Source organism: Xiphophorus hellerii, chromosome 19 (assembly GCF_003331165.1).
Source record: "Xiphophorus hellerii strain 12219 chromosome 19, Xiphophorus_hellerii-4.1, whole genome shotgun sequence".
Lineage (NCBI taxonomy): Eukaryota > Metazoa > Chordata > Actinopteri > Cyprinodontiformes > Poeciliidae > Xiphophorus > Xiphophorus hellerii.
The window spans coordinates 13,516,671-13,544,222 of record NC_045690.1 but is presented as its reverse complement, the minus strand read 5'-3'; the positions used below and the strand labels follow the sequence as shown (position 1 = coordinate 13,544,222).

At 38.1% G+C, this 27,552-nt stretch overlaps 2 protein-coding genes across 5 annotated transcripts in view; both read right to left on the bottom strand.

Moving 5' to 3' along the window:
• Positions 1-100: 100 nt before the first annotated feature.
• Positions 101-9,052, bottom strand: dapp1 (dual adaptor of phosphotyrosine and 3-phosphoinositides). Of its 2 annotated transcripts, none has more exons than XM_032548152.1 (9): positions 8,894-9,052; positions 6,488-6,610; positions 6,105-6,238; positions 5,010-5,140; positions 4,235-4,282; positions 3,999-4,061; positions 3,764-3,849; positions 1,228-1,315; positions 101-686 (listed from the first exon to the last, which is right to left on the bottom strand). In XM_032548152.1, exons 1-9 carry the CDS (start codon positions 9,028-9,030, stop codon positions 663-665), a joined length of 834 nt encoding a protein of 277 aa, XP_032404043.1. In that variant the 5' UTR covers positions 9,031-9,052; the 3' UTR covers positions 101-662. The 2 variants fall into 2 exon arrangements, with proteins under 2 accessions (XP_032404043.1, XP_032404044.1); XM_032548153.1 differs by having other exon boundaries at positions 6,105-6,199.
• A 1,649-nt stretch (positions 9,053-10,701) lies between these two features.
• atp10d (ATPase phospholipid transporting 10D) overlaps positions 10,702-27,552 on the bottom strand; it is a 29,171-nt gene continuing 12,320 nt past the window's right edge. The window contains exons 2-21 of one of the 3 annotated variants that reach the window (XM_032547378.1): positions 26,290-26,494; positions 23,779-23,864; positions 23,579-23,685; positions 21,415-21,546; positions 21,169-21,281; positions 19,772-20,024; positions 19,439-19,656; positions 18,351-18,542; positions 17,607-18,276; positions 17,187-17,293; positions 16,917-17,043; positions 16,235-16,419; positions 15,888-16,158; positions 15,731-15,807; positions 15,490-15,615; positions 15,115-15,315; positions 13,458-13,538; positions 13,265-13,369; positions 12,973-13,160; positions 10,702-11,619 (exon numbers count right to left, since the gene is read on the bottom strand). In XM_032547378.1, the coding sequence (XP_032403269.1) occupies positions 11,424-11,619; positions 12,973-13,160; positions 13,265-13,369; positions 13,458-13,538; positions 15,115-15,315; positions 15,490-15,615; positions 15,731-15,807; positions 15,888-16,158; positions 16,235-16,419; positions 16,917-17,043; positions 17,187-17,293; positions 17,607-18,276; positions 18,351-18,542; positions 19,439-19,656; positions 19,772-20,024; positions 21,169-21,281; positions 21,415-21,546; positions 23,579-23,685; positions 23,779-23,864; positions 26,290-26,494 (3,640 nt within the window). In that variant the 3' untranslated portion in view covers positions 10,702-11,423. Of the gene's footprint in view, positions 11,620-12,972; positions 13,161-13,264; positions 13,370-13,457; positions 13,539-15,100; positions 15,316-15,489; positions 15,616-15,730; positions 15,808-15,887; positions 16,159-16,234; positions 16,420-16,916; positions 17,044-17,186; positions 17,294-17,606; positions 18,277-18,350; positions 18,543-19,438; positions 19,657-19,771; positions 20,025-21,168; positions 21,282-21,414; positions 21,547-23,578; positions 23,686-23,778; positions 23,865-26,289; positions 26,495-27,552 lie in introns of those variants that run through there. The other 2 variants (XM_032547377.1, XM_032547379.1) reach the window with 2 other exon arrangements.

Genomic DNA, 27,552 nt, shown 5'->3' with positions numbered 1-27,552 from the left:
TGCAACAACCTGAGAGTCTAATGAAAACAGACCTGAGAGTCTGTTTTCATCAGACTCTCAGGTTTAAAATTAAAATTAAAGATAGATATACTACAAACAGTTTGATTATGAGTTTTTATTTAATCTATCAGAGACATTTCAGGAAGTTTTACTCCCACTTGAGATGAACAAATAATTACAATCACAAACATGTATAAAACAATCTGATCGGTACTGGTTCTGACTGCAATACAATGTTTCAAGCACATTCTGCTTCTACCCTCTTTCCCATGTTGAGTCTACAAAAGCTACAAGTCAGTCATAACTGTCAAATACAGCCAAAACCATCCTGTGTCCATCAAAACTGCACTGACATGTCTAGGTTCACAGTTAACATTGTTTTGAAAGTGCACATTGTAACAAAATAATTATTTTTTTTATCTACATAAAACATATTTGTGTGAATTTTGAAATGTTTTTTTTTTTTCTTCAGTGAGAACACTGCTGTACATACATTTTTAGTCCAGGAACTCTACAGAGCTGTTAAAATCCTTCAATAGGTTGTTCAAAGACCTCTTGTAAGATGTGTTGTGCAACATATTACATATTTGTCTCATTCCTTCAGGTATCCTGGTATCTTCTGTGAGAATGGAGATATTTTCCTGTTCCTTCATGGATGACCATCATCGCCCTTTTCTTATCTGAGACTGAAAGCAAAGATTACAAAAGCTGATATGAGAACATTGGATTCAGAAATGATGATGGTTTAAAAAAAAAAAAAAGCCACATGTTTTGTTTTTTTTTCTTTTTCCAGCAATGGTTGCAAATTTCCTTTTTAGTGGTTGTGAAACAGAAGAGACGAGGAGCAGCAAGAAAGGAAATCGTATTACAGTAATAAGGAAGTAGATTTATGGTACATAGGCTTAAATGTTTCAGACCCAAAAACAATGTGTTGTAATAATTGACTTTCCCTCAGCTGCTCAATCCATGCAATTCCCTCTGTTTGATAAAACTGGTAGACATTGGCTCCTTTCTGGTGCCAATGAGAGGTTTAGGTATTACAGGTTTCATTTTTGCCTCCTTTTTAAAGGAACCCTTTGCGAATTAATCTAATTTCCTTCTTTTTCCCAGAAATTGGACATTTTGGTAGTAAAAACAGATGAATGATGTCCATATTATTATATTTCTTTTCCTACTGACCGAACCACAGATTAAATAATCTGTGTGAATCAGTCTGATGGAACTCACCAGCTTCCAGTGGAGGATCTTAATCCATTCATCTGCCTCAACTCCTGTCTTTGCGCAGAGGTAAAATGTTCGATCGGGAAACACGAGACTGTGGACACACAGAGACATGCAAAGTTACTTCAAGCAAACATAGTAGTTTTAAATCAAGTAGAAAATGTCTGTTCAGAACTAAAAAACAATGGTAAATAAAAAATTAATAAAGTCAGTCAGCTGCAGTTTGTTTCCAGTTTATTTCTGAAATGTTCATCTGTTAAAAATTTCTGCTCTGTTTTCCTCACCTCGCTCTCATTTTGTTCATTGGGGACTTTATTTGTTATCTTGTCTTCCTCTTTCAATTGTTAGTTTTTTGTCTATTTTATCAGCTTCCTCTTTAAGTTTCAGCTTTGCTTTAAGTCACTTTTTTTCTCCACACATTTCTCAATTTTGTTAACTCTTACGTTTTCCATTTTCTCTTGTTCTTATGTTTCAATTTACAGAATAAAAGCAAACAAATTATTTTTGCCAGGTTAGACAAAAAACAAATCCCTTCTTTCCTGTTAAGACAGATGGGTTGAATGTGAAATTATTTACATGACTGTACCGACAGCTGGAACTCAGGTCAGTTTCCTCCACTGTCGCCTTAAACTTCCCTTTTTTCGCACAAAAAATATCAATGTTTGAAAAAAAAGTCAATATGGGGAACTCAGAATGAGAAGAGGGTTTTGTTTATATCTATGGGTGTTTTGGAGGGGTTCAAACTGCTGTAAAACAATAGATAGGTTATGGGGACAACAATGTGTAAACCAGGATAACACACAGGATAGAGCACAGAGCAAAATAAAAAAACTGTATTTTTTCCTATAAGAAACTGAAACAATGTGGCAATTTTTTTTTTTGCTTAACATGAGTTGTGTAATAGAAAATGTAGCACAGCTAAGGAGGCAGAAGTGGTAATAGTAACACAAAGTGTAGCTTATCTACTGACAGCACAAATCTTTTCTGTTTATTTCTACACTTTGGCGATTATTAACAAAATCTAAAAAAAATCAAATTTTGGTTTGCAGAGGTCTCATGTTTTGACATAGAAACACATTGGCACATTCACTCTTGACATTAACAGAAGCATATCATTTTTAGTATGCCCCACAGAGCCATTTGGAAATGTTTAAAGTCTGAATGTGAAGTTGTTCCACATTGTTCTGTTCCTAGTCCAATTTCTTTTTTAACTTTACATGTGGTTTATATTATTGGAAGACAGAGTGTACAATCCAGCTTGCAGCGGTGATCCAAACTTTCATTAGATATTAAATATCACTGTCTGATATTAAATCAGATGTAACACTTCCTGTTTCAATTCAAATTATTTATCTTTGCTAAGTCCCACGATAATGGTAATAAAAAAAATAACAATAAAAAAAAACACCTTTTGGACAGTTTTCCTCTTTCAGACTCAAAAGTTCTAAAACATTTTTTTAGTATTTGGCAGAATTGCCTTCTAATCCTCATGACTTGGGTGAAACATTCTGGTTATCCTCACAACATTGACTTAGTTACCATGAAACAACTTTGTAACAAATGTGGTGGTATATTTAGTGCTTTGTGTACTTAGAAGCCTAATCTGGACTGGGACAATTTCCTGGTTGGCATCTTGGGATGTTACTTCAATGTTTTCTTTCCTTTTGATGTCATTTATTTTTGGAAGTACATCAGTCCCTCCAGCAGCAAAACACTTCCTCAGATAATGCTGTATTTGAAAGTTAGCTTAGAAGCTTTAGTTTTTATTTTCTCCAGATGTAACAATGGTCATTGTGGCCAAATACTTAAATTTTATTTCATCCAAGTATTAGATATATCTTCAAAAATTAGGGTAACTGGTTGACAATCCAGTCTAACATTTTACATTGCCTCTTGAGTAAAGGCTTCTTCATCTCTGACAAGCCTCTCAGGTCATGTTTTTTAAATTACTTGTTTTGTTGTTAATGACACTATGTAACCTGCTTTAGCCAGAATTTTCTTCTGGTAGGAATGAGATGCTATTTTTACACCAGAAAATTTTCATCTCTAGGACAGAGAACCTATCCCATGGTGACTGTATTTGTACATTATTGCTTAAATGCATTAACATGGCACCTTCAGTCATCTGGAAATTGTGTCCAAGGATGAACTATTCTTATCAAAGCTAGCAGTTCTCTTCCTGGTATCTTGTTTGATTTCTTTAGATATTTTCCATGATATCACACAAAGAAGCATTGTGTTTGAGACTGTTGTATTAACATAGAGTACACCAAAAGGCATGTCTTTATTTAAGTCATATGTGGTTGAATCATTAAAAGTCTTGATATAATGAGGGCTTTTCCCAGAACCCAAAAGGTTGTGGAGTTGTGGAAAACACTGGAGTACTTCTCTGTAAAATTTGTTCAAACCCAAATTTGACTTCCAGCTTATTATTGTTTTTGCTTAAATCTTATGTTTGGCCCTATTGTGCTATTTCTTTCCATTCGTTAATGACAAATGCTCCTCAAGTAAAAGATTCATACCAACACAATAAGTTACGCACCAGAAACAGTTGACTTTGTCCTGAGAATAGTCAAACTGGACTGCAGAGCAAGATGTTAAATCCAGTGTCCGAATGGGTTCCTCACACTGCAACAAGGAACAGTGTAACTGATTAGATGCAAATATGGATTAACTTGATCAACAGACAACACATACTAACATTTACCATTTATAAAATAATTAACCTGTCAAATAGTTATATCAAAGTTATAACCTGGAATGTGAAATAACCTTACCGTTTTGTCTTTAAAGTACTTAAGTTCATTTCTATGGAGTGTAAACCACCTTTGTTTCCAATTCTGTCAAAAAAAAGAAAACAAGTTTCAAATTTATCTATAAATTAAAGATGATGTTAGATTTTAAGTAGCTAAAGTCATAGTAAAACTGAAATCTCAGTTTCAGATAAATGTATCTGAGTATCCGATGATTGCTTTTCCAATGTGTAGAGATGGCCTTATTTCAATGTTCTCACCTTCACAATTGCTCCTTGTTTCACCAGGTAGCCTTCCTTGGTTCCCAGCTATAATGACATACTATGTGTCAGTAGAAAGGCAGGAGTAATATTTTAAGATAAAAAACCTTTTCCAGTTAAATGAAACTGAAGCAATGTTTGGAGACAACTTCATTCACCAACCAAGACCCACAAATGATAGAATGAAAATACATTTCAAGCCTTTATTTTTTTGTGGTATTCATTATTATATGTTTACATATAACAAAAGCCCAAAATTTGTGCCTCAAAAATGTTAAACTTTAAATTAAATAAATAAAATAATCTATTTTAAACAAAAATGGCCAAACTCAGAAAGGCATTTTAATCTTTCTGTACTCATTATTTGATTGAATCTCCATCTGAGGGCTCTGCTTGGTCTTACAGCTTGGATCCATTAGAGACAAGCATAGAATGTAATAAATGGGACTGAAACTCACTTCTACGTCTATTCACACCTACTACATGAGGAACATGTAAATGTAGAACTTCCTCTGGACATAATTTCCTTAAAAACGCCTGATTGGCTGACATTGCATATTTTGGCTGTGAAATTTAGCTTGAAATACACAAAAAGTTGGGTAAACTTAGGAAAGAAAGGTTTATTACAAGTTGGGATTGAGTAAAAAAGTAAATTTCTATGTTATCTTTTAATCATAAAGTTTCTCACCTATATCAAACACAACATACCAATTAACTTTACTAGTTTATAAACCTAAACAACATATACAAATGAAAACAAAGCTTCTCATCATACCGATGGTGCTTTGGGGACCAGATCATCTTTTGTCCGGCCCGTCTGTATGGCGGTGTGAACTCGCACCGACTCATAGATGGATGGCTCTTCCACACGCCATGGATATGGACTCTTAAGCACAATGAGGGTCCCTGGTTCAAAGACAGAGAGCAAGTTGAATTTTTTTACATAATTTCCCCCTCAGACATTTGTACTCAACTTTTGATTCTATAAAATAAGAAGATGTAAGAAGATTTTTATTTTTTCATTTTTTAACTGGAGTAACTATCTGCCTACTGTGAGATTGTCAGTTAAATTACTGTTTTCTTTGCTAACCTTCCAAATACTCTACCTCATCTATCAATTTATACATCCATCCATGATGGATGAGTGATCGTGAGTTATATAGAACTTGAATTAGGAACAAAATTGTGGAAACAAGCGACTAAAAGGAGGTTGTGATTTTCCGAGGCATATACCAATGGGAAGAGGTGTACTCGGACTGTTCTTTCTAATACCTAATCCTTATCGCCCAGTGTTGGGTAAACAAAGCACATAGGACGGATGATTGTTCTTATCAGATTACTGATCAATATCAATACCAACTACAGTTAGAAAGTGGAACATTTGAACAGCATTCCCATGCAAGAATGCCACTAAACCAGAAGTAAATATGTTTTAGAGCTAATTCTTGTTTAGAGTGGAGCTAATCTGGACACCACTAACTCAGACTATGCAAGCCATTAAGGTTGGAAAAACTCAACATGGAAACATTAAATACAAACAGTTTAAAACTTTACTGCAGCAAAGATACTTTATGGTGAACCAATAAACAGAACCATGAAAGTACGTTTGTATAGATAGTTTTTGTTATGTTGGTTTGGCTTCGTCATATTTTGCTTTTCCTTAATAATTGCTGGGGAAAAAATGAAATTGCAATGAGGGGAACTGAAACAAACATTGAAAACACTTAACACTCACCATCACTTCCTATAAAACTCATATTCATATAAAAATTGGGGTTCCTTTGAGTGCTTCGGAGCGACTGAAATCAGGTATGGAATAGAACGTGTTTTATTGGTGAGTCCGGTGAATCAAAAATCTAGATCTTCTTACCTGCATCGCTTCCCAGGAGAGGTTGGTTGGCAAAGTGGCTGACAAAGTCCTGAAAGCTTGGGAACTCGTTAAACCCAAAGATGTAGACATTGTCTCTGCGTGTCACATGAAAATGCTTCACTGAATCCTTTGCTCTATGTGTTTCAAAGAATGAAAATAACATTTCATAATTTAGGATTTTTTTCTGTTTTGCATCTGCCAAACATGGAGATTCAACACATACAGTATATATTACCTGAATGTCTATAGTCCTTAGTTTCTGATTTATTTCTTTCAGTTTAACAAAGAAACATGAAATACATTCTAGTGGTAATCTAGTAATCTCCTGACCTGTACGAGAAACAATCTCCTTTAGTGTTTTTTAGTTCTGGCTTGCGACTGACCTGACAGACAGGGCAAAGCAGCCAGGAGCGCCATTACTGTTCCTCAGGAGATAACTCCCATCTCCTCCATTGGACAGGAGGAGAGCCTCTGCAGCATGCCGGGACAGGTCATAGTGGTACCACCTCCAATGAAAATCATGAAAGTAAAAAAAAACAAAACGTTTTAATAGAAATAAACACATTGATTTGAACAGCCTGATTCCCCAGCACTAAGTTGTGAGCAATAAACTAAGACATAGTGAAGCCTGATAGAGTTTAATCCCAAATATTCAAAAATGGAATGATTTTTATTCCAGGACAGTGAGGGACATTCAGTATTGTTTGATTTGCAATTGTTTGTCCACATAAAACCATAAAGTTTTTCAGCAGGTCCTAAATATGTTGAGCAGATAAAGATTTGTTTAGTAGCTGACTGGAAGTAGGCGTTAATGAAAGGCAAAGGAGTAATGTTAGGTTGGTTTTTTTAATGCTTAAATTCATCCAGGCTTTATTTAAGCTTAGATTAGCTATTTATTTTTTAACACAGCTAATACTAGCAGGGCTGCCCTTTTCTCACTGATCTTCCCTGCCAATTCAGACTTTGACCTATATAAGTTTTTTGTTGTTTATAAATGAAGATGTCAGGTGTTATAATGTCACAATGCACCTGCAGTGTTCCAATATTATTCATTAAAAAACATTGAACAATACCTGTGAAACAATACAAACTTGTTTTCTGCACAAGTGTTCCCATGTATGAATTACAACTTTAGAGATTTGTTGTTCAAAATACTAAATTAACTAAACTAAGCTAAAAAAAAAATCTGTTCTTGAGATTAAATTATTCCTCACACTATGTTACCTGTGTTATGTAATTAGAACTTTTTTCACCCTTTTGCTTTAAGAATATATCATTTTAAAGGTTCTGCATAGTTGATTGCATTTTTCTGTCTTCCTTTTTTTTCCACTTGCTTCTTTTAGCTGCAGAAAGGAAGATGAGCTTAATGAGAATGTTCTGTACATTTATGGTTTTATTGAAAGGTCAATGAGGTTTAAACTGAAATTTGGACAAAGTGAAAGAACAACAGGCACAGCAGAGATCTGTACAGGAAATTTAGAGAGATTTCATAAGTATGAATGTGCCACAGATGTAAATGAAACCAGTAAAAAAGGATGTGAAAGTTCTCCATTTGCATCAAAGGTGGGGAGGAGTTCTGTAAAGACAAACTGTCATTTCTAGCTTGAGAAAAAGACGATAAAAAAACCACACTGATCTGATTTGGGTCAGTCATACACGGATTCATAAGCTCATGATATTGTCTGTAAACTTGAAAGACAAGTTTTATTTTACTACATTTGATTGGTTACAATGTACTGGGTTTTATGGACACCACATGATAGAGAGGGTAACATTTTACAACTTCTCTGTTTTCTTCAGTTAGATTCCACTTAAAGTAGCAGCTGAAACTTATTTTCAGTGTCCAGTGTCTAATGTCTCCGGCTGTTAAAGCAGACTGCGTTTATTAGAGACTAATCTGACACATGCTCTGCTTCCAACAAATTCCATCAGTTACAAGTAATGGCATGGTGAAGTAATGGGCATTAACATTTTTCATGTGAAATAAAACACAGCATCACTAAAAAATTATTTAGTGACAGCATCACTAAAATATACATAGCAGAATGTGTCTATGAAACTACACAAAATTCATTATCCATCCAAAATGGTTCCAGGCCCTCTGCCAGGATCAGGAGCTATATGGATCTTGACATAAGAATGATATTCTGGAGAGTAGCAGCAGTAATGAGGTTGTGGTTTTCCAAGGTAAGCCTTAATGGGAAGAGGGACATTGCAACTGTTCATTTTTGAACCCACAGGCAGGCTGAGTAGCGTGTAAATCTGATAGTTACAAAACACGTTCTGAAGTTGAGGACAAATCAGAGTGCACAACTCCTCACGGGACAGTCTAGCTCTCCCTGCAACACTGAAGATGCCAAATTCCCACATCATAAATAGGGATTAAATAACGACTTTCGGATTAAAGTTTAAACAACCTGATGGTAATTACATTCTCCTTCACTCAAGAGAAAACAATTATAGAACACAGCTTTTTGGTTAGTTAGTTGAATTTGTTTTATTTCTTCAAAATCCATAGAATATTATGATCATGAAAAACAGTGTTTTATGGTCCTATGCTGTCCACACCCTATTCATGATATTAAACAATTCTCGAGAGAAAACAACACATAATCTACAAATGCAAACAAATGATTGTATTCAAAACAAGTCTACTCACAGTATAATCCATATTCAGTGGCTAAAACAAAGGGTAAAATCCTCTGTTTGTGAGAAGGCAGGGCAGTTTTGAGCTACTTGTTGTGTTGAACATGAAGTAAAATGAAAAGTCAGGAGATTAATAAGCTCACCCCAAAGTCTCCAACTCGTCACACAAGTCGTCATTGGAAGCATCGCTGTAGACACTCATCTCTGGGTCTGCCGCCACGTCGGGCTTCTGAGATCCTCTGGAAGGTCTGCAGCTGCACAGGGAAGTGAAAGCAGTCATTGTAAGTCCGGCACGCCCAGGAGGGAAATGAGCTCAGAGACACGGCAGAGCCTTCTCATTAAACATTGTAATATTTACACACCTCTTATCAGTGGAGCTTGGCTGAGAGATAAATAATTAACTTGCAAACACTGAGGCAGCACCTTACATAATTTGTGACCATGGAACACCTCTGAATTCTCACAAACCTTCGATATGTTTTCTTGTACAAAATAAATTACCTGTGAGTTAAATCACAGGCTATATGGATCTTGACGTAGGAATGATATTCTGGAGAGAAGCAGCATTAATGAGGTTGTGGTTTTCCGAGGCATACCTTAATGGGAAGAGGGGCACTGGAATTGTTCATTTTCAGTTCTCTGCTCACCTAAAACCACTCAGACAGGAACTGCTGAGAATAAACACAACCAAAAATACCAACCCACTGAGAAATAACAAAAAAAAGATAAAGCTTGGGTTTATATTTGCCGTGAACTCCAGACAATCATCAGGGAAATTTCCAGGAATATTTCCAAAACATTCTTAAAGTGAAACTTTAACAAGGAATGTTTCAGATTATAGGTTTTGTTTGGAATAATTTGTCAGGAATCTTTGAGACACACTTCACAAAAAGTCCATAGATGTTAAAAATTTTAACACATTAATCAAAATATCAAAAATATTCTATGCAAAGCCCAGGAGTGCAGTTCCAGGTCTAAAAGATAAACCCAGGAATTTCTCCATCTAGTCACATTTTCAAAATATATCTTGAGTGTCACAAAAATTTTCCATTTCCTTTACACATACCACCATCCCCAATCCCTCCAATAAGTTCTGGGAAAGGCCTGGAAGACCGCCTAAATGTTTATCAATGAGGGTTAAAAGGCTCTTCTCTTTTATTGCATTGCCGCAAAGTAAGCTCAGCAGAAACTTACAGCTGCCCACATACAAAATCCAAATCTTTCTGTAGATAAGCTTTGTGTTTCGATGACAGATACGAAGTTCTATTGGCACAACAGCAAGATGTGTTTGGAGGAGTTAAGGGTTCATATTTCACCAGCTATCAAGCATGATTGTAGTGTTGTCATGCTATCGGACTGTTTTGCTGCGAGTTGCTTTGCACTAGGTGGAAAGAATATTAATAAATCAACAGCTTAATGGTTTTGCACTCAGTTGGGCATTCCAAAAAGGACAATGATACCAAACACACATCAAAAATTTCGCCCACGTCTCAAACTTTTGGAAAATTTACAAAACGATGCTTAAAAGTCAAAGTCATTCCAGGAAACAAACTAGTATAAATGAATTCTACAAACAATGACAAGACGACTGAAGCCAGAAGCCTGTCGCTAGTGAATGGTTGATGCTCAGCTTGGTATGTATTACAGCTTGGACCAATTGGAGAACATTCTCAAAATAAAATCATGCTTGTTAGTTCTAGATATCACAAATAATTGCTGCTGCATATTGTAAAATCTGTCCATCCTGGAAAGTAAGTCATAACACGTCCAAAGTTATTTACATTCATGCCCAGGATGAAGGAACTGAAACTTCTCAAGAGAACTATAAATATATTTGATAAACCACAGCGGATTAGTTATTGTTCCCCTAAATGGTTTTAGATATGACATATTTTTTAATTTGGGTTAAGCTCTTTACATATAATAGCTTGAAATATTGACACAAATGGAGCAGTTTAGTGAGTGAAAAATTTATTTCAGTTTAGAACTAATCAGTGAACCAAAGTCCAGTACAAAAGCTAAATTATCACATGAAATAAAACTGCATTCAATCTGGCATAAAAAGAGACAATGTCAAGAGCCCAGATTCTGAAAGGTCACTGAAATGTTGCACAATTCACTTTAATTCATTATTGTTTTTATTCTTCTTGATAAAGTAGCGATGAGGCACTTATAAACACCAGAACGGTGCTGTCAGTCTTTGAAAATGTTCATTTCTGAATTAAGGGTAATTAATTCAGACTGCATTCATTAAACTGGATTCTTGTCTGTCCAGTTGAGCTTTAGCCTTGATTCTCATAGAACCTGAATCTTTTACAGGAATAAATAAATGGCAGACTCCAAAAGGAATTCAGTCGGACAAAGATTATTCCTTCATTTACCCAAGCCGAGCAGGTAAACAGTCGTAACATTCCTAAATTGTATGGATGAATGTATGTAAACACGAGCCAACTAGCATCCCAGTCTTTCCTGTTCCAGTTTCCTCGTGGCTGAAACCTGAGGCTGGTTTTCAACTGCTGGTTGGACTTTACAGCTCCAGTCGCATGTGGCAGAGTCAGTCCTCTTTGAGCTGTAAGAAGCTGTAGAGTTTTTCCAAGATTAACACTTTATTGCACAAAAAATCTCAGTCGTTGGTTTGAGTGTCAGCTTCTGTGTCTGTCTGCTGAGGAGGGGTCAGGACACCACTTCGTCCCCGCTGGGCTCCAGTCCGGGATTATCTGCGCAGACCGGCAGGCTGCTGGGGCTAGTGTGCTTCATGTTCCAGCGCTGCATCCTTTGGCGGTACTGCTCTGCAGCCTCCTCATCCCTTTGAGCTGATCTCAGAGTCGCAGAGGAGTGAAGGCTGTTGAACAAAGCCCGGAACAACATTCTGCAGAAGAGAAAGGAGAGAACAGAGAGGTTCAGTGCTCAGCATCAATTTTCTCTGACTCTTTCTACACATACTACAAATCACAAATCAAAATTTCTTATTTTTCCAGATCAAGGCGGCCTGCATAGACAGTCTTCATGCTTTACTGATGATGGGTAAAATGTTAAAGTCAAGCTCTGATGTGGGAAAACAAAGATGTAGAAGTATGTCATATGAAACATGAATCGATGTTTGCGTTGATTCATGTTACTAAGTAGAATAAAAGGAAGAAAACAAATATTTTCCTACAGTTATTTGTTTTATTATTTTCCTTAGAATAAAGATAAAAGCAAATTTTAAAATTCCCATAAAATGGCAACTTTAACTCACTAGGTGGCGCTACTGTCTCAACACTTAAGATACTTAATCTTCATTCTCATTGGACATGAGAAGAAGGTCCTCACTATGAAATCCACATGTACGACAATCAGGCATAAGACTATGACCCCTGACAGATTAAAGTCAAATCCCATGCGGTCTTCATTACATACCCTATTAGTGGAAACGATATATCAAGGAGCAATGTGAACATTTCTCTTCTCATACTTAATATATTAGAATCAGGAAACTAATTCTGATTCTAGAAGAGCCACTGCAGTTCAGATTTTTGAAGATATTAAGGCTTGTTTTGATTAAAAAGTGTCAGAAAATGGAATGCATTGCAATTTATTGTTTTTGTTTCTGATTCACAGAGGGGCCATCTCACAACTTACGGAACCTAATAAATCTTGTGCTAACATCTTGATACCAGATACCAGAGCACACATTCAGGGGGTTGCTAAGAAATGGGTCAGGGCTGTTTTGTGAGCAAAAAGTGCACCGATACCTTATTAGGCAGGTGGTTATAATGTTATTCCTGATTAATACGATTAAATTTCCCAAAGCATGTTCAAAATCTTTAATTAATCACCATCATGTGGGATGTTTATACCTGCCTTCTAACTCCAAACATTAAATTTTCCTAACTGTTCCGGTTAGCACATAATGTTGAAATCAGGACTGAACCTCCTGCAAGGAATACTCCACTAAAGCTTGATGGACATGTCTTTAACACATGTAAGGTTGTTAAATTTATTTTTTTCTTAGACTTTTTAGCCATTAAACACCTGTAACAGATAATTGTGTGCAACAGCAGTATTACATGCAATAAAAGAGATGCATATGTCTGTTGACCCTGCTTTGATCTCTCTGTCACTTAACAGGTTGTCAATCACTGTGCTGCTTTGTTTTTGGCTCATAACTTGAACGATGATGTAGAACCATGTAGCTCATTGGCTCATGAGGTGATGTTCAAAACATCTGGAAGCTCAGTACCTTGGTAACAAAGCGATGAAGGTAGTGACAGCACAGATGATGTAGAAGAGAGGCTGGGACATCTGGACTGTTTCGACCCTGAAAAGGTTGGTGGGGTGGCTGCAAACCACGCAGAAGGCACTGTAGATCAGCACAAAGCCAAAATACAAGACTATACTGAGCAGCAACACCAGCATGTGAATCCACGTCTGCAACACACAAAGAGGACACGGTTCAATCCACAGTCTGCAGAGACATTCCTGCACAGACACCGAGGAGAGGAGTGGGGAGTTTTTATCAAGGAGGCTCTCACCAGCGTGTTGCTCTCAATGACTTGATGCAGCAGGATGATGAGAAGAGCTGAGGTGTTGATTGGCGAACCGAATGACAGGATTCCGACATCTGATCCGGCCAGTGCCTGGGAAAAAGAATCCAGAAAATTGTAAGTGTGAGAAGCAACCTGAGTTGAACTCATCAATAAAAGGTTTTATAGAGAGAAAACTTACAAAATAAGGCACAAAGAAGCAAACAACGCTTTGGTAAAAGGCATCCAGGATGGTAATCCAGAACGTGGCTGGAATGTAGATCTGTAGGAAATCTTATCTGTTAGTCTATTTTGTTGTCAATGTAAAGAAAACAACGTGCACTAGAGTTCATTCTTCAGTGGGTCAACACTGTCACATGACTTGAACTAAAACAGAAAGTTTACAACGAACAAAAACAGAAAGGTGGCAGCTGGATAATAAATCCATTAAGTTACAATTTTCTCCACAGTTACACTCGTTTTAAATCTTTCCCTCCAGTAAAATTACAGGTTTTATTGCCTAGGTAAAAGGAGAGGATGATGAATCATTACCAAACTTTTACACTTTTAGTGTGACACAAATCTAGTACAGCTCAAAAAACCTAACCTAGTAAAGGAAGGAAATCCTGAAATATCCTAGTTGCATAACTGAATTAAACATTGAAATATATAAATGAAGATCAATTTCCAAACCACTTATAGGACATCTAATTAACAATATGGAAAGTTGAACAGTTCCAGTATAATTTTCTTTGCATATGACTATTTGTATGTTAAGCTATATTTTAAGATGAAAGTTTACAAACCAAAAAGATTTATACAAAGGTATGAATCAAAACCATTACATCAGGCAAAGTGAAGACAGCCATCAATAGCTGGAGAACAAACTGGAACATTTGAAATACAAAAGTGAAGTGTTTAAAAAAACTGATGAAAAGATGAGATTGCAAATTATTTGGGAACCTGCCAAAAATTGCCAGGAAACTGGCAACCACAATGAAGGAGAAGGGTAACAACAAGCCTTTTCTTGAAGAAAACAAAAAAAGAAAAAAAAAGAGCATCAAATCATATCTAAAATATGCCAAAATCTTGCAGGGCATTCAGCCAGAAATAACTACTGAACTGCAGTTTCAAAAACACATTAGGAGACGAACAATATACCAACACTGAAACATAGTGCTGGCAACATCATGCTGTGAAGTTCCCAAACTAATTTGAGCCAAAACCTTCAGGCTTCAGCAGTAATAATCTTTATTTAACCAGATAAAAACTATTAAAATCTACAGTCTCTTTTTCAAGAAGGACCTTTCAAGAAAACTGAAAATGAGGATCAATTTTACTCTTCAGCATTACTAGTATTTTAAGTTTTCCTCCACATCAATAACAGAATGAACAAAGTTTTACTATGGTCCAAACAATGCCCTGGACAAGAAATGTCCTTACAATTAGAGCAATCTAAAGATTTTCTGCTTACCTGTTGACAAGACTAAATATTAAAACTGGGTTAAAAAGGGCCTCAACAAAGTATTAGTTTAAGACTGTGCAACCAGGTTGCTGTAGCTTTTTTGGTTATTCATTTCAATTCTATAGGAAGTTTGTCACATTAAAGGTGGAAAAGTTTTAAATTCCTTTATTTTACAAAAAAACCCTTTGGAACTTCCAATAGAAACATGAAAAATTCTTATACCCACAAGAACCACCTGGTTTACTGTAGATGGATCAAACTTCATTTTATGTCGGTTGAAATTTAAAAAAATCTGAGTTTTTCAGTGAGTGGAAAATACATAGGCTTATAAGAAATATCAAATCTTAAAACTGCCTGTTCCTGTTCTCCCTGTCTCTCACATGCATGGGATCACCTTCGTGGTCCCTCCAGCTCCATAGAGCTCAGGGAGCTTCATCAGAGTGTCTGCAGGCATGTCTCGGTCGAGGATGCCGTAGATGAGGGGAGGAACTGAGGTGAAAACCAGATTGAAGAGGATGAGCACCCAGGAGTTGATCATGACGCTCCCAGAGAACCCGCAGAAGAACTGATACCAGAACAGCAGATTCACGTACATCTGCACACAAACACAGGGACACAGCATTTGGAGTCTTATCTACAAATCCCTTTCAGAATAAGTTTTTAAAAGCCAGTGACAGGGTGTCATAATTGGGTAGAAAGCAGGCAGAGGACACTGCTAATTTAAAAAGAAATGAAGCTACTTTTCACATAGCTGGTGAGCAGGTCTTACCACATTTTTGTAGATGAAGTACAGGATCATGTTTGCAAGGCGGTGGTAACACCAGTGGCCGTGAACCAGCAGCAGCTTCTTGAGGTGTTTGAATCTGGATATGGCAAAGTCACTGGACATCACAGCCTGTGGAGTGAAGCCAAGGGATAGAAAAATGTTTTATTTCTTCAAGACTCTTTCGCAGAGCTGCCATGCTGTGTCTGTTAAATATACAGCAACTGAATGACTGTCGTTCTCTCACCTGCATCCCCTCCTGACCAGATATCCCGATTCCGACGTCCGCTACCTGAATCATGCTCACATCATTCGCTCCATCACCTTAAAATACAAAAACATCTCAAGATGAATTTTCTCCTGTTTTTTTGATAGTTATTTTGTTGCCCCGTCTGTGTCCTTACCCACGGCCAGCGTCATGACACCAATCTTGTCCCGGATCAGTTGGACCACCTGGCTCTTCTGGAGCGGCGTGGACCGGCAGCAGATGACCGCCTTACATTTGCAGCTCAGCTCCAGGAAGCTGGCCTTCAGCTCATCCTGCAGAGCCCACTCCAGGGTTCGGCCGTCGATAACCAGGATGAAGTTGCTGGTGCTGTGCAAGGAAGACTCCTCCCCGTCTTCTTCACGTCGGACTTCTATTAAAAGCTCCTCAAGCAGGGCTGCACATGCATCCTGAAGGAAAAAGAAGAAGAAGAGTAATATAGATGTTTGAACATCTGAAATGGGCTTCCAAGCAGCAGTCCCAGACCTTGCTTCCACAGTTGGCGGTCAGCAGTCGGTCGTTGGAGAGTAGGAGTTTGCAGGCATTGGCGATGTTGACGGCCGTCTCCTGTTTGTCTCCAGTGAGAACCCACACTTTGATGCCGGCCTCCTGCAGGGCTTCAATTGTCTCCGGGACATCCTCCTGCAGCCTGTCCACGATCCCCGTGCAACCTGTGCACACACAGGTTTAGAAAACAGAAACTGTTGACTCTTTGCACACAACGTCATGCTCTTCAGAAAGAGGCCATGACAGACATCAAAACAACCTGTGTGTGCGCTTCTGCAAAGCTTTTCAAAAACCAGACAAAAGCCTAATATTGCTTTTCAGTTAATTTTACTGTAAAAACGGTCATATGGTGGGTGCAGCGCATTCAACTGCACAAGCAGATAAGGACGCAAACAAAACTTGTCATTATGTCTTAAACCTTTTGATGAGAAAAGATGACAGTGGATACCAGCCGTCAATTGTAAGGACTGGCAGTCCTTTGTTTATTTGCAGCAATCGCTTTTTACAAGGTATGAAAATACCTTTTGAACAGAAGAAACTGTTCAAAAACTTTACAGAGTAAGTAGGTTTAATAAGCTCAATAGTAACCAAGGAGAACATTTCCCATTATCATTCTGCTGCAGCTTTGCTTCAGATTAGGTCAAAATGTCAGGTGTCCTACCCAGAAGAGTGAGGTCGTTCTCCAGCCTCTCAGCCGAGTCCAGTATCAGCTCCTCTTGGTTCTCAATGCTACTCTCTGCCAGCAGCTGTCTCTTAAGCCAAACTTCATACTCGTCTTCCTCCAGAATCTGTTTATGCAAACAAGATGAAGTTAACAAAAGGGCCATCGTTTGGATGGCTAGCAGAAGCCTCTTCTGTCATCAAAGAAAATCACGTCTTACCAACAGACCTGATATCAGACAGAATTATTATCCTTCTATTAGGACGTCACCTTTTTAGCGATGCAGAGTGTGCGGAGGCCTTCTCTAGCGTACATATCCAGGTGTTTCTGGGTCTGCTGCCTGATGTGCTTGTAGATCTCCTGAGCCTGTTCTGAACCTGAAAACAAAAGTGTACACAGTAAAGAAGAAACTGAAAAGTTGATGTGTGTCTGTTACAAAAGTGGAACTTCTATATAGATTTAACAGTGTAATGTTTTTCCTAGGGGTTTTAGATTAGAATTATGTCTCAAAGCTGATGAAAACCCAAACTTCAGTTTTTTACGATAATTAGTGAAAAGAGTAAAAGCAGAAATGTCATTCTGCTTTAAAGTATTTCCATGTACTGGACATCATTTGCATGCAGTTCTTATGGGCTCATAAAATAACTCTAACCAGAATCTTTCTAAACCATCTTTTCAGTCTTTATCTACCTTTCCTTTTTTCAGCCAAGTCCATGATGACAGAGTCTGCTCCCTTGGTGTATACCACCACCTGTCCTGTCAGGGGGTGGCGGACCACCACAGACATCCTCTTCCTGTTGGAGTCAAAGGGCAGGATGTGGAGCAGCTGCACAACCAGAGAGCCGATTCCCGGCAGGTCCACTAGCAGGCTCTTGGCCGAGCGGCCCCTCAGGGTGCAGTGGTACGCCCGGGCTGCGTGGACCAGAGCTGCCTCGTCAGGACTCTCTGCCTCGTACAGCAGCTCATCATCACTGTCCTCGTCTGACTGTACGTCTCTGTCAAGGTCCACATTCTGTTTGGCCCCATCACCGTCTCCTTTTAAGTCCCTTAAGTTCTCCAGATCCTCCAGGCTCCGCCTCGCTGCAGAATCCTCTCCATCCCACCTATCAGGCAAGTCCACTTTACTCTTCAGTGTGCAAGTTTCTTGGCTGGTGTCCAGAGCCAGATCAGACCCATCAATACTGTTGCTGGGAGGGGTGTTGAAATTGAAGGAGCCAGTCTTCCCACGAGTGAACAACTTGCTGGTGAAACTGCGAGGGCTGCCTTTGATTTGGGGAGTGGAGAATGAATAGAAGTTCAGGCGTTGAAACATCAACTTAATTTCCTCCAGAGACTTCAGAGGTGCTTGGGCTTCTGGAACCTGTAAGGAATACAGAATATTTAATCATTACTGTTAAAAGATTCAAACCTTTAATCGGGGTAGTTTCTACTCACTACATGGCGGGGTTGGCTAGGTGAAGACACCACCACGTTGTTACAAATGGCCAGAGCCAGAAAGAAGTCGGTGATGTAGGTGAGCTCCAGGGTGGATAGGCTCTCAGTGGAGCTGTCTCTGAGTCGCAGAGTGGAGGAGCAAAGACTATTCAGTTTCCTCACCAACTCAGGATCTGGGACCACGTCTTTCGCCTGAGCAAAAACCCAGCAGGAGCTACGTCATCTTGTGTCATCCTAAAACTCAAGTAGCAAATCTATTGCTTTGCAATTGAAATTAAGAAAATATTTTTTAAAATTACACTTGAAAAAGAAATTTCAGAAGTTTTGTAATATTTCAATATTCTAATAAACAACACACCTGAAACTACGGTAATTCTTACAGATGTTAACACTAATATACATCAACTAATCCACCATACCTCCAGCACATCTCATCTTTGTTTTTTGAAGGCTACCTCTGAGCTTTAATTTGAAATTTCCTGTTATTTTTTTAAACAGCCCTTTAAATTCCTCAGCCAAGAAAGACTTCTCACTTACTTTTCAGTTTAATGAATAACTACATGATTGATAATTACTAACATAGTAATGAGTTTCATGGATGCCGGGGTGTATTTGTTGAATTATCTTTTTATTTTGTTCATGGATCTGCACTAATTTAATCAATTTACCTTTATTTACATCTTGATGCTTTTGATAATTATTGAATAAATGTCTTAATTTTACGGTTTAGATTATTAGAGTCACAACAAAAGTACAAAAGAAAACCACAATTTGATCATTGTATACAAGCCACTCTGCTGTTAAAGCCAAATAACTTTATTATGAAAAAGTAAAGTTTAAGAAAAAAACAATCCTAGCATATGTTAAGAATACTTATATATGAATTAGGTCTATTTTGTTTCCAGGCATAACAGTGAAGCTAATCTTTCCTAGTACAGCAATTCAATTTTGCTTCCAAACACTTGGATTGTAGTGTGTAGGATCTCATTGTGAAATAAATCAGCATATGACAGGAACCCAGAGATAAAATCCTCCTATCTGAGCTGGAAAACATCATGAACTAAAAATGGTATGATCAAGAGTCTGACCATGCGGCTGCAGAAGGCACCGGTCCTCGCTGCAGCATGATTGGACAGCTGGTCCTCCTCCTCTGGTGACTCGGCAGTGAGCGTGTGCAGAGACACAGAGCTACGGTTGCAGCTTAGGGAGCGACAGCTCATAGATTTCCCACTGCAGACTGACTTCAGAGTCACAGTGTGTCCGGCTGCCTCGTTTTGCTCTGCCTCGTACACCTCCAACCTCCGAGCTGAGACATAGAAACAAAGGTCAACAAGACACACAGCTTTTCTAGCACAACTGCATTTCTCTCTGCAGTAACAATCTTTCACCAACAGGTGGCAAAGACATTACAGAGATCACACCGTTTTCCACGTGAGGATATTCCACTCCGTAAATGCTGCATCTACGGAACACCATCTTATTTTCCGTCAGTGTTCCTGTCTTGTCTGAGAACAAGTACTGGATCTGACCCAGGTCTTCTGTAATATTGAGGGCCCGGCACTGGATCCTGGAGTCTAACTGTTCGTTGTAAAAGTCCAAGTCATTGTGGATGAAGTAGATTTGACCCAGCTTCACGATCTCAATGGACACATAAAGGGAAATAGGAATCAGCACCTGTTGGACAGAAAAAAATAATGAATGTTAAAGGAAAATAAATTTTTCTGACCTGACTTCATGTGGTTATCAAAAGCAATTTCGAGTCTTTAATGAACATTTGAAAGATGCAGCAGCGATGTTTTTAATGCACTGACCCAACAACAGTTGATTGTAATTGATACATTTGGTTTATTGGAATAAAAGTCATCCAAGTCCAAGACCAAGATCCATAGTAGAAAAATGGAGGGATTCTACCTCCACATTGTATATGAGTCCCTTGTTCAGTTAAAAACTATTTCCTCAAACTGAGAAAAGGTCATTGTACTCCTGGATTCTTCAATGTAATCTCAGGTGTGAGATGATGCAGGGGCCAAAGCGGAAGAAGCCACAAAACCCCACATCCTCTACAAAAAGCTATGATGAAACCATGAAGTTTCTAAAAAAGGTACCATATTCAGAACTCTACCTTCAGATTTTGTTCAAACATCACTGGAAAAGAAAATCCACTCTTTGACATGGATGTGGTCACACATCTTTCTTTGGTGATACATGGACCAAGAGAGCCTGTAAAAGCAATGCCAGCCCCTACTCTTCTCCAAGAACCATCAAAAAAGAGTGTTTTGGGCAGTCACAAGCCTTCCCCCGGTGGTTAAAACAAATCATTAAGACTTGACGATCACAATTTCCATGACTGTCAGCCACACTGAAAGGGAATAGAGATGGTCCTTCTGCTACCAAACACACCTCCTACTGAGTCAGAAGATCAATAACTGCTCTGACACTCCTCTCTTTGTTTAGGTGCAAGATTGTACCTCTAATTACCTTTAGGCAGAGTTCTCAGAAGATTATTTCCAACAACAATCAGAGCAGCAGCATCGCTATTTCCCTTGCACAATGCAATAAAGAGCAGTCTATCAAAAACACCCCCAACATATTCAGCACGTACTCAGTTGTTACCTTTTCTAATAGAAGTCTGATCTTTGAAAACTTAAACTGGCAGCAGTTTTTATTTATTTATTGGTGCCAAATATGTGAAAAACATTTTGATCTGAAAAAGAATAACATTTATTAAGTTTAATTAGAACCTTTTAAAATGTTCTAATGCATATCTGATTATCCTGAAATAGGTCAATGGTAGTTAAAATAAACCTTCTGGGCACACCTGGAGTACGATGATCATAGTCCAGAACACATAGAACCCAGCCAAGGCTGGAGAGATCTCCCCATCGACCTGAAACACTGAATGTCTATAGTTCTTCACCCAAAGGCCATGACCTGAAAATGCAAAAATGAAAACTCAGAGCAGCTCATCACACTAAAGGATAATAGCTGAAGAAACTAATATTAGTTAATCTGGAATCAGAACCCACTGTTCACTATGTGTTGTGTTTTGTGTGTCGCTACACACCTACAGCTGCAGTCAGACACATGACGATGAGGAGGGCAACACACCATAGGACGTCTGTGTTCAGACGCTTCTCTAGCTGGCTGCGCTTGTACCTCGGCCCGCTGTTGTTCATCATGGCCTTGGTCTCATGACCTGAGTTATACAAAGAGAAAGCAGACAATTTGATTCTCTGCAACACTGAATGTTAAGCAGAAATGCAAGGGTATTTTTGAATTAACATATCAGGATAGTGACAAAAAGTTCTTTGGCTGCACTGGGATGAACCTTGAGACTTATGGAACAATGTCCTTTAGACAGATGAGATCAAAGTAAAAATGCTTGTCCATAACGCACAGCATTATATTTGGAGTTAACCAGACAGCTGATAACAGGTGCCAAGCAATGGTGGGTTGATGTGGTCTTGGTTTTTAGAACCACATGACCAGGGCACCATGCAATCAATGTGTTGACCATACACCAATCCAGAGGAATAAAGTCAAAGGAAAACCCATCTGTCTGACAGTGGAAACTTGGCCCAAACTGGGTCATCTGCAGTATCAGTTTGTTGTACTGGCTCTGTAAAAGTTCTGTTTAAAAGACTTGCAGGACCTGAAGAAAGGAATGTCTTACCTCCATGAGCAACACCAAGCTGCATTGTTCCACAATGATTTAAGACACTTATAACTTTAGACAGAAAATCCGAGCAACACAAGGTTTTCTGTATTTAGGGTAGGGTTAGGGGTAGGGTAAGGTAACCCTAACCCTTACCCTGTTTAACAGACCTGAAAACAGTTAAGTTTTAGAGCTTAACTGTGTATAAAAATGCAACTGCCTGGTTACAGCAAAGAGGAGGACATGTCTGCATGACCTCTGTCATGTTTAGACTGTACACTGCATTCAGAGTTGCAGGAGCCATTCTTTGGTTTAACCTCTTTAGTCATAGAGGAGTCAGTATTTAGTCATATCAGGAGTTTCTCAGAATCAACAGTAATGTTTTACAGTCCACAGAGCAGGTACAGTGTAGAATGTAATCATGTTGTCAGAAGCCGGGAAAACTACATTCATTGTGATTCATGGCTGTAGAAAGTACTCTTTTTGCAATAAAATATATCCCTAACACAAACAGAACATAGGTCTCTCCATGTCTTCTTGATGACAAATCCACTTGGAGTGTTTGTTATTCAAAAGATCAATTTTGGTTTCATCTGATCAAAACACAGATCCAGTTACGAGTCCCAGCAGACTATAGCAAAATGTATATGTTTATGTTTGTGGCAGTAGGACAGAAACAGCTTTTTCCTGGCATGTCGTCCAGACAACTTGTTGGTATGTAGATAACATCTAATGGTTGTTATGGACAACTGGTGACACAAAGATGCACCACTTTGCAGCCGTTTTTCATCCGTTAACTTTCACCTTTTTCATCCTTCCTTCTTAGCAGAGTGGCCAGACAAATATAGGTTCACCACAGTTCTGGTTGTTATAAACATTTTAATATAATTCTGACTGCAGATATAGAGAAATTCTGGGCAGTAGATATTTTTTGTAGTCACGTCTTAATGAATAAAGACAAACACATATATTCCTTACAGAAATGCAGTTGTAATAAAAGGTATTTATTACTTCTAGAACAATTTTTCCATTTTGTCACTATAGCCACACACTATGTATTGTACTTGGATTTGTCTGATAGATCAACACAAAGTAGCATATTATTGTGAAATGGAAGGAAAATTATGCATGGTTTTCAATTTTGGATCATTAATCATGGAAGCAGACAAGACGTCCATGGTAACTTTGGAGGAGCCGCAGAGATACACATTTCATGTAGGACGACTACTGGTCATGCAAGCTGCAAATCTGGCCTTTTTATGAAAGATTGGCAAGAAGTCATGTTTGGTCTACTCAAAGTAGAATGAATTTTACTTTTGCTATATACAAAACACTCAAGGGGGTTGAATAATAAAAGCATTCCACACTTTACAAATTTGTACAAAAATTTTAGAAATGTTCAGTTTACAATTATGTACTACTAGGTCAATACTGGCCTACCTGTGTTGGTCTGTCACAAAAAGTCTTACTAAAATACACTGAAATTTGTGATTTCAAAGTCACTAAAAGTGAACAAGTTAAAGAGGCAGTGCTGTAAAGTGCAGGTCTGTTTTTAGTGATGCTGTGGTCTCACCAGCATAAACCACGATGCCGACCACCGTCTCGGTGTTGCGGATGGTGCAGCTCCTCAGAAGAAGGTTGCTGCTGTGAAGGCCAACCCGAGCCTCACCCGAGTGCTCGCTGTAAGCAAAATAAAACACAAAGACACGATAATAAAGTTTACAGTACCTGCCAGATGCCTTCCAAACCCTCCAAAGTAAAAATCAGACTTACATGTAACCTTTGAACCTATTGAGGTCATTGTTGGGGTTCTCACACTCGATGCGACTGTGGAAGCTTTCCGGTGTGAAGTCTGAGCCCTATAAGATAAACACATCAGAGGTTGCTATAGTTCATGTCCGACCCACATAAGCAGAAAACGAAACACAAAGTGATTGAAAGGCAGTTTCAATCTGAGACCTGATATGTAAGAATTAAAAATTTACCCAATCCAAATGTTTATTACTGACTAAAATAATGTTAGTAAAAATACAAATTTAAGTTTAAGCTAGTAGGTTGTGTATAATCTTCCTGTGCAGGATGAGAGCAAGCCCTCTAGAGCAACCCCCCCAATGACCACTAGATGGTGTCTGCAAAGAAGCTCTGTGTCTGATGGAGTTGCACTGAAAACCATCAGCTTATCTAAGAAAATACAAATAATTGCAGCAATATCAGATTCACTGCTTCTGACCAAAGCAAATGAAAGCACAGCTGCTCTGGTTGGAAAGGGCTACATATACGCAAACCCTCAAATAAAGCTTTATTAATTTTCATTACATTGTTTAATTTTGTCTCAAGGTTCTATGCTCTAAAACCAAAGTCTGCTTCTTTGCTGCATGTCCGTATGCTGACTGACTTAAAGTTAATAAAACCCCAAAGTTAGTTATATAAGATCAATAAAATCCTGCAAACTGAGAACATGTCCCACATTTTGGCTTTCAGTTTTATTTTTTAAAAATTTAACCCTGTAGTAGCAAAAAAATTCAACAGTTTGTATAGAAAGTAGTCTAATCTAGGAGACAATGTTTACCATAAACCAACCACATACGGGTCACATGCACTGTCACATAAACTGTTGCTTTACTCTAGAAATACAGAGTTTTTGGCTCTACATGATTTCAAGTGACACTGACTCCCATTCAAAATGCCTTTGCTAAAGACATTGCAATTTCTATTTGCATATATTTCTTTGTTCTGTTTCACTGAAATCCCTTTAAAATTTCAGGTTTTACTATTTTACTCTGGGTGTAGATATTTTTCATGTGCTGTAAATATATCAACCTGCATATAAAGAATGGAAATAGTAATTTCAGGAAAAACAAAAACATGTGACAGAGTTATATCAACTACGCACAAAATCTCATCACGACAGGGTTGAAAGAGACAAAACAAATTATTTTTCTAAAAAAAAAAAGAGAGAGAGACTAATTGCTAAAACTGGCATTTAATTATGTAGATGATATGCAGCTCTTTATTACAATGTCACCAGGTTACTATGAACATATTCAAGCGTTGACTAGATACACAGAACAAATCAATGTGTCAAATATACTCTGCATCCCCAGACTCGGAACTAAACATGGAGAAGCAGCATTGAGTTTTTATGCTCCACTAATCTGGAATAAGCTTGCAGAAAACTGCAAAATGCTCAAACGATAAGTTCTTTTAAATCATGGCTAAAAACACCTTTGTTTTGGGCTGCCTCCAATTTACAACAACTGGAGCATTAATAATTGTAGTCTGTAGTCATTTTTTTTTAAATGAAGAAAAACCCTAAGTGTTAAAAATAATGTTGTAAAAACCTCAGGTCACATAGAGAAACTAACAGAAGATGACTGAGAAATGAACTCTACTTAAGATAAAAAAACAAACAAAGGAATGTATCACTGCTATCACATTTCTGCTGAAACCTCCAACACTGTCTCCAGCAAGCATTCCTTGTCTGACCTTTTAGTCTTATCATGGTATGCGTGGTGGAGAATTTACACTGCAAATTACCCTGAATGCGACGTTCTCTGGAGGCATAGTGGTGACAGCACAATGCTACGGGAATACTTTTCATCAACAAGGACAAGAAAGTTAGACTGAGTTAAGGAGAAGATGCATGGAGCAAAACTGAGGACAATGCTGAAGGCAGCACAAGACTTGAAACCACGACAGAGGTCCACCTTCCAGCAAAACATACAAACCTAAGCATACACCCAGACCTAAATCCTACAGAAATACCTATGCGTTTTTATAGATGCTTTCTATGCAATCCAACTGAGACTGAGGTATTTTGCCAAAAAACAAAGGACCAAAAATGTGGTCTGCTGTTTCCAAAAGTTTCCAAAATCTGCTGGACATTTAAAGATGTAGAGACACAAACTAAGACTTGCAGCTGTAACTGCAATAAAAGGTTGTTGTACAAAGTATTTAGTCCGGAGGAGAGGCTGACTACAAATAAAAGCCACAGCTTCCAGACTTGACCACAATTAAAGATCTTGTATAATGTCTACCAACTTAAATTTCTGTTCCCTGATGTCAGAAGTGCCATTCAATTTATGTTTTCGGTTTTCTGAGCAAACTAACTCAGAACTTTCAGCTTATCATCCCTGTATAGCCAAAATAATTATGTTCTCTGAACACTTTCATTAAGAAAGGATTTCCTTTTAGGAGTTTCTGGAATATTAAAAACCAACCTGCCACCAACAACCCCTCAAAGTAAAGTCAACTATAGCAGATTAAGTTAAAATAGGGAGTTACCTGTAGAGAACTGTCTGACACAACCTGCCTTTGTTTTAGGTTGGTCTCTCCATCCAGGTTTGCAGTTTCAATGTAACAGACCCCACGGGGGTCAGAGGAGTACAGCAGCAGTAGGTCAGCCGGGATGATTTCGTTACAAGACAAACGGACAAAATCTCCGACTCGCACGTCACTCCAGCACCGGTCAACGTAGGACTTCTGCTTGCTGTGGTAAAACAAAGAAAAAATAAATTTAAGAAATGTGTGACATATTTATTCTTATTTTACAATAGCAGAAAAGAAATGTTCTCATCCAACAGATGAAAAATATCTATAATACAGCATCCAGAACAACAACACATATTGACAACTCCACAAAACTAACCAAAAACACAAAAGCAGAGATTCAAACTCTTTTTTCTGTTGTCTCTACAGCCTAATCCATTGTTATGGGGCATTTTGGCCATCTCTGCCTATTCTTCCTTCCAGCGTTGAGTCAGTTGATTGAAATTTCCTGACATTTACTTCCGTCATGGTTCCATGACACATTGGAACACATTGTGGCTTGTTGTAGATTTTGCATTATTTTCATTACCCATTTTGCTTGGACAAGTTTCAGCTGTTGAATGGATGAACTCACATTTGATTCTAGAATGATTTGATACGCAGAGAAGTTCATAGTCAACTCATGATGGAAAGGTGCACAATTCCTGTGACTAGCAAAACAAGCCCATATCATCAGCCGTCCATCAGCTGAAAGAGGTTATCATCCTGATTTGATCTTTTTTCCATATAATGCTATGAATACAGTCAAACACATCTGTAAGCTTAACTCACAGATGTGATGTACATCACAGTCTAGATGTACATTAGGAATTAAACAAGAGTTGTAAAACATCACACTGGCTAAGCTGGGTAATGACAATTTATTAAGTAATTTGTTGCTTTCTATCAATGAGCATTTTTATACTTGCTCTCTGACACATTTTTCAGACAATAGCACAGCCAGGTGATAGACTGTTATTGCTCAGATACCATTTAGTGTGGAGATAAGATGTTCAAAGATACTCAGCAATAACTTCTTGTTAATAATCAATGACACTGCATTTCTGTCACTGAACATAAAAACAACATTTAGAAAAAACAGACTGATGGAAATCCAGCTCTGAGGGGAGTTTTAACATTCCTCAGATTTCTTCAGACATCTTATAAGGATAATACACGTCCAGGTCTTCTTTTGACATGCTGGCCATATGTATTGCAACCTAAGGACAGACTGTATGT